Source organism: Peromyscus californicus, unplaced genomic scaffold, assembly GCF_007827085.1.
Source record: "Peromyscus californicus insignis strain IS unplaced genomic scaffold, ASM782708v3 Scaffold_17__1_contigs__length_78620276, whole genome shotgun sequence".
Taxonomy (NCBI): Eukaryota; Metazoa; Chordata; class Mammalia; order Rodentia; family Cricetidae; genus Peromyscus; species Peromyscus californicus.
Genome location: NW_026294469.1, coordinates 27,416,656 through 27,429,364, shown reverse-complemented (window position 1 = coordinate 27,429,364; position 12,709 = coordinate 27,416,656). Strand labels below are relative to the sequence as shown.

The 12,709-nt window shown below is 50.4% G+C and overlaps 1 protein-coding gene across 24 annotated transcripts in view; it reads right to left on the bottom strand.

Moving 5' to 3' along the window:
• Positions 1-396: 396 nt before the first annotated feature.
• LOC128112735 (protocadherin gamma-C4) overlaps positions 397-12,709 on the bottom strand; it is a 196,304-nt gene continuing 183,991 nt past the window's right edge. For all 24 annotated transcript variants that reach the window (XM_052742009.1, XM_052742007.1, XM_052742008.1 and 21 more), the window contains exons 3-4: positions 7,167-7,255; positions 397-2,362 (exon numbers count right to left, since the gene is read on the bottom strand). In XM_052742009.1, coding sequence (XP_052597969.1) covers positions 2,136-2,362; positions 7,167-7,255 — 316 coding nt within the window. In that variant the 3' untranslated portion in view covers positions 397-2,135. The remainder of the gene's footprint in view (positions 2,363-7,166; positions 7,256-12,709) is intronic.

Sequence of the window (12,709 nt, the reverse complement as noted above, 5' to 3'; positions counted from 1 at the left end):
CCGCCCCCACTCGTGCTCCCGCTCCCCCCTCCCACGCAGGGTCTCCTTTTCTGCCTGGAGACAGCACTGAGCATAAATCTGCGCACTCGAACTCCCCACCCCCACGTTGGACTCTCCAGCGACAGCACGGCATGCAGATCCACAAGCACCATTTACAGCCCATCACGCATTAGAGACACCAGGGTGTTGGAAGCATGCACGCCATATTGGACAGTCCTATGAGGACCGCACACACACACACACACACACACACACACACACACACACACGCAGATTGAGATGCTTAGTGACACGAAATCAAGACACAACTGTGACCCTTTGATTCTGTTATTCAGGACAAACCCCCCCGACTCCACCCACATGTCCTGTGTTCCATCTCATAAACAGACGCAGTCAGCCTTTTCAGAAGAAACCTTTTTTTTTATTTTTAATTTTCGAAGAAAAAAGCCATATAAATATTAGAGTATAAAACTTGCGAGAGATATCAGAAGGGGGGTGGGCAGGAGCTACGTGACTATGCGAAGAGAAGCTTGTATAGAGGAGTCAGTACAGGGAGGGGTCGCCGCAGCGTTGTGGACACAGCACAAAACACAGCACGGGCCGCGCAGGCAGGTTGAGATTCAAGGACGGCCGGCCGCGCACAGCCCACCGCCCGCTGCCCACTCGCCATCACGTGAAAGCACACCACACTACACTATTGGCTATTCTACACCAGCCGGGGAGGGGGCTTCTACACTACCGTAAGGGCTGGGGCAAGAGGGCGGGCGGACGGGCGGGCGGGGAAGTTCTATGCACAAGGAGGCACTGGGGGGCTTTAACCAGTCTCTGGCCACGAAGGGGCGGCCTGGGGGCCTGGGCAGTGGCCTTCTGAGAAGAAATGGCACCTGGTAAGGTGGAGGCCAGGGGCTTGAGGACTACAGGGGCCCAGGGAAGAAGCCCCATCATTGGCTGAGACTTTATGGCCGCTTGGTCCCTTGTTCTCCCTCCTTGACTCAACCCAGGGGCCCAAAATGGCCTGGCCTGGCCTCCTTTCCTGCTAGGACCACGGACCCTTTCGCCAGGGGCACCTCTGGAGTACCCAGCACCCACAGAGGCCCCGCTTTCCTCTCTGGTCCTAAATCCACTTAGAGGCCTTCTTCGACTGAAATGCCAGCTTGAATCCCCTGGTCCTGGTGTCTCAGCCCGAGCTGCTCAGGCTGACCCGAGGTGGAGGGGTCTGGCCTGGTGGTTGTCTATGGCTAGAGTTGGGGGGTTGGGCCAGTACCCTGGGTACATACAGAGCCCCCTGCAAGACCCTGTCACCGGGCTGTTGTATCCACTGCCCCACTCCATCGGTGTACACTCAACTTCCCTTTAGCTTGCCACCCCCTCCTGTCTCCAGACATGCAAAGGAGTCTCTTCTTTGAGGAGTAGGGAGGTCACAGCATGCAGTGGCAACATCAAACAATGAAAGACAAAAGACTGGTCCCCAGGCATTGAAGAGAGACTTGGTAGCAAAATGCCTTCCCCAAATCCAGCAAGCATCAGTACCAGGGGGATGGTGACTGTGTCCCCCGAAACTTAAGCATTGGTCTCAGGCTCTAGAAGGAAATGGGCAGACTGGTACCAAACCATGCTTTGCGGGGAATCTGAACCGGAGGAGAGGCCAAAAGGTTGTAATAGTCTCCCAACTCTTTCAGAACTAGGAGCCTGCTGAGGTCACCTGTCCCCTCCCTCAACAGCCCAATCACCTTGCTCCAGAGAGGGACTGAAGGAGTGGGTGGGGTGGGGGGGAGGGAGGCGGGAAATGGCTGAGCCTGACTGAGTTGGAAGGTGGAGGAGGAGGAGTTCAGCTGTAACTAAGGGAGTGTGGCGTGGGTTTTTTGTGTCCACACTGACCCTGCTACCCATGTGGGTACAATCACTGATTGGATGGGGGTTCCCAGCAGAACTCTTTGCATATTCAACCCCCTAGGGCACAGAGAAGGGGGTGTTGACTTGGGCACTTGTTTCTGTTTCCCAACGGGGAGCATGGCCTTGGCTCCGACCAGTATCCTGGGGTGAGCCCTGAAATGTTGAGGCCTGGGTACAAGTAAGGACAAGCTGGACTGGCTGGGGAGGGAGGCTGCCCTGTGGCTCAAGGCCTGGCCTCCATGTTACTTCTTCTCTTTCTTGCCCGACTTCTTCTTGTTGCCGTTCCCGCCTGCCGGGGCCTTGCTGTCCCGTTTGCCGGCTGCGTTGGCCAGGGTGGCATTGCTGCCAGGGATGTACACATTCTGGCGGTAGTCAGGCACGTGCTGCAGGGTGAACTGGGGTCCATAGCGAGCGCTCAGGCCCATGGTGCCAGCACCCCCTCCCAGAGTGGAGCTTCCGTCTGCAGCTTCTGCAGAGACAGGAAGAGCAAACGGTCAGATGGGGTCAGTGACTGGCTTATCAGCAGTCAGTGAGCGCCTCTCACACCCTCTGGAACCCGGCCACTGGGAACACAGTGGTCGCCAAGGCGGTCTCCTTGCACAAGGAGCTGGGGGAGAAGTCGAGAGAGACAAAACACGGGTAGCTCAAACTAGAAATCCTTCAGCCTCCATTTCCCGAAGGCTGAGATTGTAGGCCACACCAGGCCTGGCTGTGTCCACTTCCTGACAGCCTTGGACTGTCGGCTCTGTGGCAAACACACGTGTGCATGTGTGGTCACTTAAACCTCAACCTAGCCCTCAGTCAGGCTTGGGGTTCTGTCCTTATTTTACAGACTAGGGGGCCAAGGCTGAGAGAAGGCCAGTACCAGACAGTATGTGTTATAGTGGGACTCCATCCTAAGTGTATCTAAGTGGTGGAGATAGGTTCCTTTACCACCAACACCAACTGTGGACCATATCCCGGCTCTGGGGGAAAGGAGGGTTGCCCCTCACTCCAGGAGATGATGGTCCTGGGGACAGATATCTTAGGTACAGCACAGATATGGGGCTGTGTACATATGTCTGTCTGGCTGTGTACATATGTCTGTCGGTGCCACTTAGGTCAACTTCTCACTGAACAGAGGAAGAAAGTGGAGCTCAGGGTGGCACACTTGCTTAAAATGCAGGTTCCTGATTTGCATGGTCATGAGCTCTCCAGATGATCTGAGTCCACATTAGCAGCTGAAGCACAGAAATACCCGTCCTGGGGGTTCCGTGAGGACTCAGTGAGACCGACACTCAGTGCTCTGGCATTTGACAAGTGTTCAGTAAACGCCAGGCACAGTTGCCCCTCCTCGTCACCCTCATCATCCAGTGGGATAGCCATTCCACGCTGACTGGAGCTGGGGGGGGGGATGGGAGTTTGCCTCCCAGATCCCCCGCTGGAGGCTCTGAAAGCCTCCATGACACAGAGGGAGTTAAAGGCCCAGGAAGGCCCTGCCCAGCCTCACCGAAAGCTGGAGAGTTTACCGCCTAGCTGCTGCCTCCACCCTAGACCTTGGAGCTAGTAGAGGAGAAGGAGACTAAAGCCAGAGAGGCTGAGTAATTCTGGGACATCAACCAGGGATTGAGAAATCGAGACAGGAAATATTTCCAGTTCGGGTAAGAGGGGAAGGCTAGAGAAAGGAAGAGCGGAGGTGTGCCAGGGTCTCTCCGCCTCTGCACTCCAGTGTCTGGGTTTTCATGGCCCTCTATATCCAGACCCCAAAGTCCTGGAGCCCAGGGCCTTCTGGGAGCAGGCCGGGTAGGAGGGAACAGCTGCCCCGTCCTATCCCTCTCAGCCCTTTCATTTGCTGACATTTCCCTAATTAACTCCAGGAGGTAGCAGGCCGCCAAGGCCCACCCCTCCCCTCAAGCTGACAGCCTCCTCCAGCTTGGGAATGGAAGGGGGGAAGGGCCCAGATCTAGTTTCAAAGAGCCAGGATTCCAGAGTGATTTAGGGGCTTAAGAAGATAGATATGTGTGTGTGTGTGTGTGTGTGTGTGTGTGTGTGTGTGTGTGTGTGTGTGTAAGGAATGTGAGGGAATGGAGAAGGGAGACTGAGCAGAAAGACAGGAAGTACTTCACTGAGTGACAAGGGAGTCTGAAATTGAGGTGGATGGGGTGGGGGGGAGGGGGGAGAAGATGGAGATGCCGAATGCAGCAGAAACTAACTGGAGTCCTGCCCCGTCAGCTGGGCCTTAAGGGGCTGTGAGATCTTGTCTCAGGGCCTACACACCTCAGCTCCCATCTCTGAATCTGGGGGCGGAGGTGGGGGCGGGGGAGCTGGATCGCCAACTTTGACCTTCTGGTTCAGAGACTCCAGTGGCCTTTCTCATTAGATCCTACCCCCCAAGGCTTGGCCCAGGCAAGGACCAGGGTTTTCTTGTCCCAGAGGACACAGACTTAGAAAGACAAAGAGGCAGGATCTCTCCTAGCTGGAGGAGGGGAGCTGGCTTCCTGCCAGCTCCGAACTCATTACCACCCTCCCCTGGTCCCCTTAATATTACCAGTCCAAGTTAGACAAAGGCCCCACAATGGCAATAGCCAGAGATAGCCAAGGAAGCAAGCCAGCTCAGAACGGCACTGCAGCAAAACCGCAGCCTCCTTCGGGGTGCGCCTCCCCCACGTGTTTGTTTAAGAGCTCTCTCAAGGGTCCCTCCCGCCTCCCCTCCCTGGGCCGGGCTCCAGGAGCCTCTCAGGCTCTGGACTAGGAAGTAGGTGTGAAAGTAAGAGTGGGTCCTGACCCTGCCACCTCCACCCTGGAGTCTATTCCCCCAGAGCCCCAGGCTCAGCCCCGGGTCAGGTCCTGGGTGGGCTGGGCGGGCGGAGCCCTGACAGGGGAGCATGCACGGGGCCATGGCGCTACTCCAGGGAGACCTTCTGGGAAGGTTTTGGGCCATAAATACTGCTTCCACGTCTGTTTTTAGCATCTGGACTTGGGCTGAAAAGCCTGCTTTCTGGCCTTAGGGCTCAAGGCCACCACAGCTGAAGAGACCTGTTTACTTCCCTCAAGAGCTGGACCTGGCACCTCCCCAGACCCAGGCCTGCAACTGGCCTCTCAAGGATCTCAGTCCTGTCCCCAGAGGTGGACAGTCCCCTTCATCTCTCCCCCTCCTCTGCTCTTTGGCCAGCCATAGGCCAGGCATCATTCACTCCTACAGAATTCGAGGGTAAGATTAATAAATCATGACAAGTAAAAATATATGGTTTCCAGCTATCTCTGAACCTTGGGCAGACAATGAAAAATTTTAATATAGTTTAAGATGGGCTTATACTAAAACTGTATGTAGCTGGGGCAGTGGTGGTACACTCCTCTAATCCCAGAGGAAGAGGAAGGCAGGCAGATCTCTGAGTTCGAGACCAGCCTGATCCACAGAGTGAGTTTCAGAACAGCCAGGGCTACACAGAGAAACCATGTCTAGAAAAAAAAACAACAACAAAAAAGTATATATTCATCTGAAATTCACGTTGAACTAGGAACTCTAGATTTTATCTGGCAATGCTAATCAGGGAGAATAACGCAACCTCTAGGTCCAGTCAGCTAAGAGGGAAACAGGCTAGATCTAAAGGCCAAAGGTGACTGTGGAAGAAAGAGCATGGCCCTGGGAACAGAGCTGAGTTCGAATCCCAGCTCTGCTGAATCCTGGGAAGAAGCTCCAGGTGAGTGGCATTTCACATCCCTCTGCCGAACACAGAGCCTCAGAACCTGCCTAAGAGAGGATTAGTTGAAACAAAGCCCTGAAGTTTGGTTAGCACACACCCTGCCATGACAATAGGGATATTTCTCCTGGCTTTCTGACCCACCTGTCCCCCAGCCACACTCAAGAGTGAAGCTATGGATTCAGGTGTGAGTCCAGGGCCTTAATCTGTAAGCTTCCCCTAGACTCCTCTTCCCTGGGCCAGAAGTTGTCCTTATCAACAGGTGTTAGATTCTTTTTCTTATAATGTATCCCATTTTAATTTAATTTTTTGGATTAGAATACAAAGTAATGAGTTTCACGGTGGCACCTTCACAGGGATGTGTAATAGAAGTGAGGCTCTGATTCTGGGATGCACTTGCTCAGCATATATGAAGTCCTGGGGTTTGACCCCAGCACCTTATAAACCACACGGCTATAATCCCAGCATTCAGGAGGTGGAGACAGGAGGATCAGAAGTTCAAGGTCATCCTCGGATGCATATGAAGTTGGAAATCAGCCTGGCTACATAAGCCCCTTGTCTTGAAAGAAAAATGCTTCTTTTTCTTCTCTATTATCCCTACAGGTCAATAAATATAATGGCTAATCAATTATAGCACTGTTACCATAATCACTGTCTGCCAAGCCTATGCTGAGGATTTCATGTGTGACCTTCAAACAGCCCAATGAGACCTGTAAGTATTTCATAAGTGAAAGTGAGGCCCAGAGGACTTAATAGTTTACCTAATGCCTCATCCCTAGGTGGGGACAGCAGGATTTGAACCCAGATTGGCCTGCTTGCAAAGCCTGTGCTCTCAAGTGTTAGTGAACTGATTCTGCTTGCCCTGCAGAGGACCCTTGACTCTTCCTGTACAACCACGGGCTGACTCAGTGTTACGACTGAGGCTCTTTCTCAGCCATATGGGAAAAGTACGGTCCTCATCTGGAGGCAGGGGGAGCAGAAGAGTGGCCTGCTGTAATCTGTTGGGGACATCCACACCCACTAACGGGGTCTATCTAACATGTGCCAGGCCCAGTTCCATAGTCTGTGCCTCTTTAGTCCTCACAATAACCTGGTGGGGCTGCTGTCCATTTTCTTGACTGAGGAAGTGTAAAGAGAACAGACAAACTGCCCTAAGTCACATCAGTAAGCGGAAGAGCTGTGGTGTGACGTATGCTGGCCCTTCCCAGAGTCAGAACTGTCTGTCTGTCTGTCTGTTTTTTTTTGAGGCAGAGTCTTGCTTTGTAAGCCAGACTGGTCTCAAAGTCATGGAACTCCTCCTGCCTTAGCCTATGGAATGCTGAGATTACAGGTGTATGCCTCCATACCCAGCCCACAGTTAGACTTGTAACTAACTACTCCTTTATGTCTCCTCGTGGATTGATGACTTGCTCACTCTGCTCTGGGCGCTTTTAGGAACTTCAATCCCTTCATTATCCCTCAACCTGGAGCTAGGTCATGGAGGATCACCTGCTCTTCCAGAGGGGCCACACAGACCAACACCCCATCCACAGCCGTGATGGCAGCAGCCTTCCCTCTGTCTTCCATCCTCTCATACCCACGGGTACCACTTACCACTGGCAGAGGCCAAGATCATGGCTTGCAGCATCTCCGTATCAAACTGGTTGTTGGGCCAGGTGCCGGTTTCATCGCCATTTTGGGAGCTGAGGAGACAGTGACATGGTCAGCGACATCCCAGGACAGCTGTGCTCATTCTCCCCCAGCCTCTTCCCAGGGTTCCCAAATCTAGTGCCTTGTCCCCACCCCATGCCTAAGACCTGTTTCCGAGTGGAGGAGGGGCGTTTATATAACCTTCAGAAGCCAGACCCCAGTGAGTCCATTCCCTGGGCCAACTTTCTGCTGTCTCGAGGGTACTAAATGAACGCCACCCCTCCATCCTTCAAGACAGGCTGTGATCTACTGTCTATTATAGTTTCCCAGTAACTTCCCTTTCAAGCTCTCTCTTGCTGATGCCCAGAATGTCAAACCACAGCCTTTGTTTTAACGATGTAAATAAAATGTGGCCCAGGGGATTCTAAAACTCACCAGGGCTGGGCTGGGCCTTGTGCGGTCCTGGAACTACTGGTCCCCCACCTGCTCCTTCGCTACACTGACCTCTGTGGCTTGGGGATCAGGGTCAGCCTCCTACTGAAGCACTCAGTAGGAAACCTGGGCACCTGGGCTTCATGAGGTCACTTCGAAGCACTGTGCATTGGAAACATGAAGTGACTCATGTTTTTAAAACCATTAAGAGTGCTGAGAAATTGCAACTCACTGTGCTCAGTGTGGACCTTTCCCATGGTGACAATTTCTGTATCTCCTTCCTTCCTCTCTGTCTCTGACTGTCTTTTGTTTGTTTTTGTGACAGTCTCACTCTGTAGGCCAGGCTGGCCTACAACTCATGTAACTCATGTGGGCCTCAAACTCACAGTAATTCTCCTGCCTCAGCCTCATGAGTGCTGGGATTACAGGTATATATACCACTATACCTAGCCATCATATGGATTTTCAAGGGTCAAATTATTCTAGTTTGCAGGGGTGAGGGAAGAAACCCCACACCTATCTTGCCCTGCACACATCCTGACACACATTGGCACCATCTGGCACAGAGAAGATCCCCCGATAAACAGTCACTGCCTGGCTGGGCCTGGTGGTGCATGCCTGTAATCCTAGCACTCGGGAGGCTGAGGCAGGAGGATTTCTGAGAGAGCAGTCTGAACTGCGTAGAGATACACTTGCCTCAAACAAGTGAATAAATACAAGTTGCTTGAATGAATGAGAAGAGTTCAAGGGAGAGTTAGGTCCCTATGAAGTAAAAAGAAGAATTTGGCATCAAGGAAAAGGCTTCAGGACAGACCTGGAAGATTGGAAGAAAGCACGTGCATGCGTGTGTGCGTGCGTGCGTGCGTGCATGTGTGCATGTGTGCATTTGTGTGTGCTTGTGAGCATGCATGTATGTGTAATCCTGGAGGCTGAGGGAGGAAGACTGAGAATTCAAGGCCATCCTGATTATATAGAAAGACCCAGTCTCAAAAAACTAAGGCTGGCTTAGTAGTAAAGTGCTTTGCCTAGCAGAAGATAAATAGATAAAAATAGCTTTATAAGGCTGGACACTGTGATGGACACCGTGATGGACACCTGTAATCCCAGCACTATGGAGGCCGAGGTGGGTTAATCAGTTGAGCCCCAATGACAGAGGTGGGCCTGGGCCACACAGAGAGAGCTTGTTTCAAAAGAGAAGTAAACAAAAATGAAAATAACCGTAATGAAGAAGCCTGGGGACACAACTTTACCAAGTGAATAAACAGCAATTCTGATAAGGAGACAAACAGACACAAATAGAAGCTGCTAACAGGACAAACTGACATTGTTTCCTGATGTGGTCAGTGGGAAGTCCAAAATACCACCCATGGAATGTTCCTATGAGACTGTTGAATTATGTTGCTGTCTAGCCAAAAGAATCAACGGACCCAGACTATGGGCATTGAAATGAAGACTACTGGTCTAGATGCTTTAAAAGTATCTATGTCATTAAAAAAAAAAAAGGTAGGGAGGCTGTTCTGATTAAAGCAGGAGGAAGAGACATGGTAAATGCGATTCATGCTCCTTGATCAAATTCTAAATTCAATTTAAAACGCAGATTAAAAGGGCATACTGGGAGCATTTGGGAAGGTTTGCTAGTGGACTGTGTCTTACAATGTTAATGTTAAATTCTTCAAACATGACCATTATTTTGTGATTCTATAGGAGTCTTTAAAGGTATACCATGTCCAATGTTGTGATGCCTGCAGTTCTTTACGTGGTTCTGGAAGGAAAGGACCAGGGTGTGTGCACCTTCATGTGCAAGTGAATAGGAAATTTAGGTTGTTCTTTTCTTTTTTCAAACACAAGAATATGTGTACTTTAGCATACTATTCTTTCAACTTTTGGGTAGGTTTGAGACATTTTAAGATAACAAACCTGAGAGGTAAAAGCAAGTCACCTAGGAGACAGAGGATGTGGAAGACAGCTTTCAAGGTGTGCACGGGGTGGAGGTGGAGGGGGAGGAGTGAGAGGTTGGGGTGGGGTGGCTGTGTCCTCAGCTCTCAAGGCAGGAGAGGGGGCATGTCCAAGACCTAAGGAACTTGGAAGGGGATGGGGTGGGAGTGGGGGTAGTGATGCACTGGTTGGGGAAGCGGGGGGGGGGGGGGGGGGCATTTGGCTCCTTCCTCAGAGTTCTGGAGAGATCCTAAGGTGCTTAGAAGCTGGGTTGCTATGGTGAGATTTAACTACGTGAAACTCACTCTTTGTCTTGGACAAGGATGGAAGGTGTGAGGGTCCGCTTAGAGGACAGGAAAACCCTTGTCTTCATGAAACCCAGGAGCCTTCAGTCTTATCTGAATAAGCTCGGGGGCTGTTGAAGGTGTGGGGAGAAAAAAGATAGAGATAAAACTCAGGGCAGGAGGGTGCCCTGGCAGGGGGCGGTGCTGCCTAGGGAATAAAGGTGAACGCACTGGTGGCCTGGAGCCATGGTGGACTGTCAGGAACATGCTGGAAGGCTAGAGGCCAAACAGATGGGCAGGCTGCCAGCTTTCTGCAGCTGGGCAAGAAATGATGGGGGGGCCAGGGTGGTTCTGAGCCCTGGACCCACTGGGCCATGTGTTTGTACATCGTCTATTTCATCCTTAGAACCACCCTGCGGAAAGGGTTATGATTATCCCTGATTTCCGGCAGATGAAAGAAGGGCTTGAAGGCCTTCTCAGAGTCACACACAGCTAGTTAAATGACAGAATTGCAACTCCCAACTGGCCTGATATGACCCTAAAGCCTATGATGATCTCACACAGAGAAACTTGGCTTCAACAAGGCGTCCCTGGATCCCTAGGAGCAGATTCAGGAGGCTCTTCCAAGATTTGAAGACAGTAAACATGAAGGAGATGGACTGTTTAAGAGCCCATTTTCCAAGCATCCATGTATTCTGGTTATCCTTGTGTGGGGAGGTTGGGGAGGAGTGTATAAGGGCTGGGCTGCGATAAAATATTCCCTGTGTGAAGCTAAGGAAAAGTGAGAAACCAGGGAAAGCCACACTGACAGCAGCCTGTACTCAACTGTGTTAAGATGTTAGGATGTTTATTTAGTTAGCAGAGCAAGAACCTATTAGCACCTGAAAATATACATATCTATCCATATGAGGTGCTGTTATGCAACACTTAAAAGACTTTTGAAGAGTTTCTACTGATATGGAGGAATTCATCTGACGTGTTATAAAGAAGAGAAAATAGGCTACAGTAATACTGGAAAGATGAAAGATGACCTCAATTCCTATTTAAAAAAATGGTAAGAAATGTTTAACAGTTGACTGGTAATGAAAATTCTTATTGTGAACAAGTTTGCCAGACTTTTTTAAAAGGAAGCTTATGCATGCTGCTTGACTGTAGAAATAAAAATGCTTAGAAAGATGCATAATGAATATGTTAATGACCCACCGAATAAATTGTAACTAAAAGATAAAAATGGTGGAAAAGGAACATTTATACTAAAAAGGATGAAGAGACTTTCGGAGACACCAAACCAAATGCAAAATGCATATATATATATAATGTATGTATGTTTTTTGAGACAAGGTTTCTCTGTGTAGCCCTGGATGTCCTGGAAACTCACTCTGTAGACCAGGCTGGCCTTGGACTCACAGAGATCTCCTGGCTCTGCCTCCCGAGTGCTAAGGTTAAAGGTAATGCGCCACTACTGCCTGGCTTAAAATGCATATTTTTTTAAAAATAATTTTTTTTTTCCAGACAGGGTCTTTATGTAGCCCTGGCTATCCTGGAACTCATAACGTAGACCAGGCTGGCCTCAAACGTACAGAGATCTGCCTGCCTCGGCCTCCAGAGTACCGAGATTAAAGACATTCACCACCATGCCTGATTTAAAAAAAAAGACAGGAAAATCCTAGATGAAATTATGTAATGTTTGGGATTTGCTTTGAAATAATCCAAGGGGGCACAAGGTGGGGATCTCAATAGCACAAGACAGTACAGCAAGTTAGAGCCGAATAGCCAAGACTTCAGCGCACTGTCTATTTTCATATATATACTTTTTCTATATTAAAATATTAGTAGCTGGGCAGTGGTGGCGCATGCCTTTAATCTCAGCACTTAGGAGGCAGAGGCAGGTGGATCTCTGTGAGTTCAAGACCAACCTGGTCTACAAAGTGAGTTCCAGGACAGCCAGGTGTACACAGAGAAACCCTGTCTTGAAAAACAAAAACAAACAAAAATGTTGGTAGTCTTTCGAGAGGAAGTTTCTCTTTTTTTCCCTCTCTCTCCTGTTTTTCTATCTCTCTTGAGCTGCCCAAACGTATGTGCTAGGAACTGAACTCTGGCTTCTGGCAGAGCAGTAAGTACTCTAAACCTCTGAGCGGTCCCTCCAGCCCCAAGAATGTACTATTTCATGAGAAAGGGGAAAAAAAAGCTGTTGTTTGTTTGTTGAACAACTGCCCAATCTGAGAGGCAGTGGGGGTGGGGTGGGGATAGTGTCTCAGAGGAAGAATGGAAGGCTCCCAGGTTGGAGAAGAATAGAATAATGTGGAACTAAAGGGGAACAGGGTGGTGCCGGGGACTCTGGGAACAGCTGCAGAGCAAGGCACAGCCCAGGTGACAGCCTGAAAGGAGAAACAGCTTGTTGGGCTCAAGGCTTGGAACAGCAGTGGTGTTGCGATCCAAAGCCAGAAGGATGACCTGAGAAGGCGGCAGTGTGGGAAGGAGAAACATGCAACCAGCAAAGAGCTTTGGAATGTGACTCTTGCCCTCTGGTCTGGGCAGTGTGACCTACTGTTGCCTTAAACTTCACCCTGGGCTACTGGAGAGTTCAACACTGGCCCTGCTCGAAACTGGACGTGGTTGGTCAGAAGGGCGGCAGGCAGTGGGCAGAGAAGCAGTGGAGGGCTGTCATCAGGATTTCACTGAATAAGAGGCATTGCCTTTCTCTATCCACTCACTCCAATATGCTCATCAAAACGGCAGCCAAGAGAAAACACCCTGTCATTCTGTTCACTGGGAGAGGCCTCACCACAGGGCCTTTGCATAGGTTCTTCCCGCATCTGGAATTTTCTTCCTTGTCTTCAGTTGACCGACTTGCAC